The sequence below is a fragment of the Penaeus monodon genome, chromosome 19 (assembly GCF_015228065.2).
Source record: "Penaeus monodon isolate SGIC_2016 chromosome 19, NSTDA_Pmon_1, whole genome shotgun sequence".
Classification (NCBI taxonomy): Eukaryota; Metazoa; Arthropoda; class Malacostraca; order Decapoda; family Penaeidae; genus Penaeus; species Penaeus monodon.
Window position 1 is genome coordinate 40,838,985 of NC_051404.1, and position 1,917 is coordinate 40,840,901.

General features: G+C 33.8%; 1 protein-coding gene across 1 annotated transcript in view; it reads right to left on the reverse strand.

The window, feature by feature from the left end:
- The window catches only part of LOC119585239 (putative uncharacterized protein MYH16), a gene marked incomplete at its 5' end in the record, with an annotated part of 81,296 nt that overhangs the window by 7,247 nt on the left and 72,132 nt on the right, over positions 1-1,917 (reverse strand). The window contains 1 exon segment of the mRNA XM_037933898.1: positions 1,718-1,865. Coding sequence (XP_037789826.1) covers positions 1,718-1,865 — 148 coding nt within the window.

Sequence of the window (1,917 nt, forward strand, 5' to 3'; positions counted from 1 at the left end):
ACTGTGGAACGAAAAAAAATGTTGGTACCTAATATGTTTTCAACATCACCGGGTACGTGTTAATGGGATCTAAAAGAAAGAAAGAAAAAAATTTAGCCATGGAAAATATTTTAAGGATAAGAAATGTCATGTAATGTGAATATGTGTCGTGCACCATACTTGACCAAGGATCTTTCTCAAATTATCCTCTAAGTAAAAATCTTATTATTTATTTTCTTTCAGACACTGAGAAGAAAGTTATCAATTCCTTATCCTAGTTCACCCCTTACTTTTTTCCAAACCAAAAACTTTTCAATTTATGCTTGTACAGCTTTATATAACATTAATTAAGAAACGATTACTTCCTTAAGGCAACATCTGACTTACATAAATATATATCTGCATCTGGAATGAATATAATACTAACCCTGGACTTGCAAATGATAACAGGATTATTCAAGATTGTTCAAATAAATTTTGTGATCTGACCTTGCTCTAAGAGATTCTCCTAGTGGCCTTGTACATTTAAAAACCAGGACTCGACTTTTATTACCTCTTAAAGATGACTGTATTATGAGCAAAAGTCCTAATCAGGGACGTAAAAATAACCGGTTGAAACAGGGTGATGAATCTGGCTAAAAATCTCATGAAGCAGCCGGGGGCAAGGGAAAGATACACTGCTATTACACCCCTAAGGCAATTCTACTTTACAGTTTTCTTCATATCTGAGATAACGTGGATAACCGTTACTGAGATTTAATTTTTCATAAAATCTATGTAATGTCCACTAGAGTATTTCAGTGATGGGAAGCGAAAGCATCCAGCTTGTTATAATGATATGTATATTTGGTAAAATATACAAAGAAAATAATTTACTTTCATGTCAATTCTATAAATTATGCAAATTCATCTGGTAAACTAAAAAGATATTCCCCTCCTGAACTAGTCCTTCTAATATAAATTTATATAAAAAAAATTATCCAATATCACTAAATTGTTTCAAAGGAAGGAATTACTTCAGAACAAGAAATATCTGTAAATATAGTTCATCAGTCCTATCTGACTGCATGACAAGGTTATTGATAATATTTATAATCTACATCATTTATATAATCAACATCATACAACACCCTGAAATCAGATATTCTAATACTCACTTAAGAGTTTTAACATGATCAAGCCCAAACTGTCACAAAGAAGGGACACCTTGGAAGAATTAAAGTATGCAACAGCAATAGCATGACGGCCTCCAAAGATTTTACTCTGTTTGTGTAACAGCAACCAGTAAAAGATGATACATGTGTGTTTGAAAGATGACCTCTGCATCTTTAATAGCCATAAGTCAACAAGTTTATTACAAGCTATAAAATATTTTTCACAGAGCTATGATCCTCTTTTAAACCCAGCCTATTTTGGTGGTGCAGGCAGATCTGTATGCAAATCACAGTTGGCAGGAATGCAATATCCCCAGGGGCTGTTGTGTAAGCACAACCATCAAGAATAAGAAATAAGAAAGTAAAGTAAGCATAGTAAAAAAAATACAACATATTATTCTGCTTGTTAATGTGTAAATGAGACAGAGAAATATACATTTCTGAATAAGAATAAGGGTGAATGATCTATCATTATAACTAAAACAAATCTAATCACTTGTCTCCCTTCAGGCATATCATAATGCAATTAAACAATATGCAAACGTCACCTTGTTTTAACTGCATCATGTAAACTCATTACTCACTTGATGTTTAATGGCCTCAAGTAATTTGCTGCGTTCCTTTTTGAGGCTATCGATCTCCTGGGCTGTCCTGGAGCATCGTACTCCTCCAACTTCCAAGAGTGCAAGATGAGCATCTTTCTCACTGAGAGCAGACGTCAAAGCTTCATGCCTATAAGGGAAAGGGGAGGGAAGAGTGCAGGAAATAATTAATAAGAGACTAT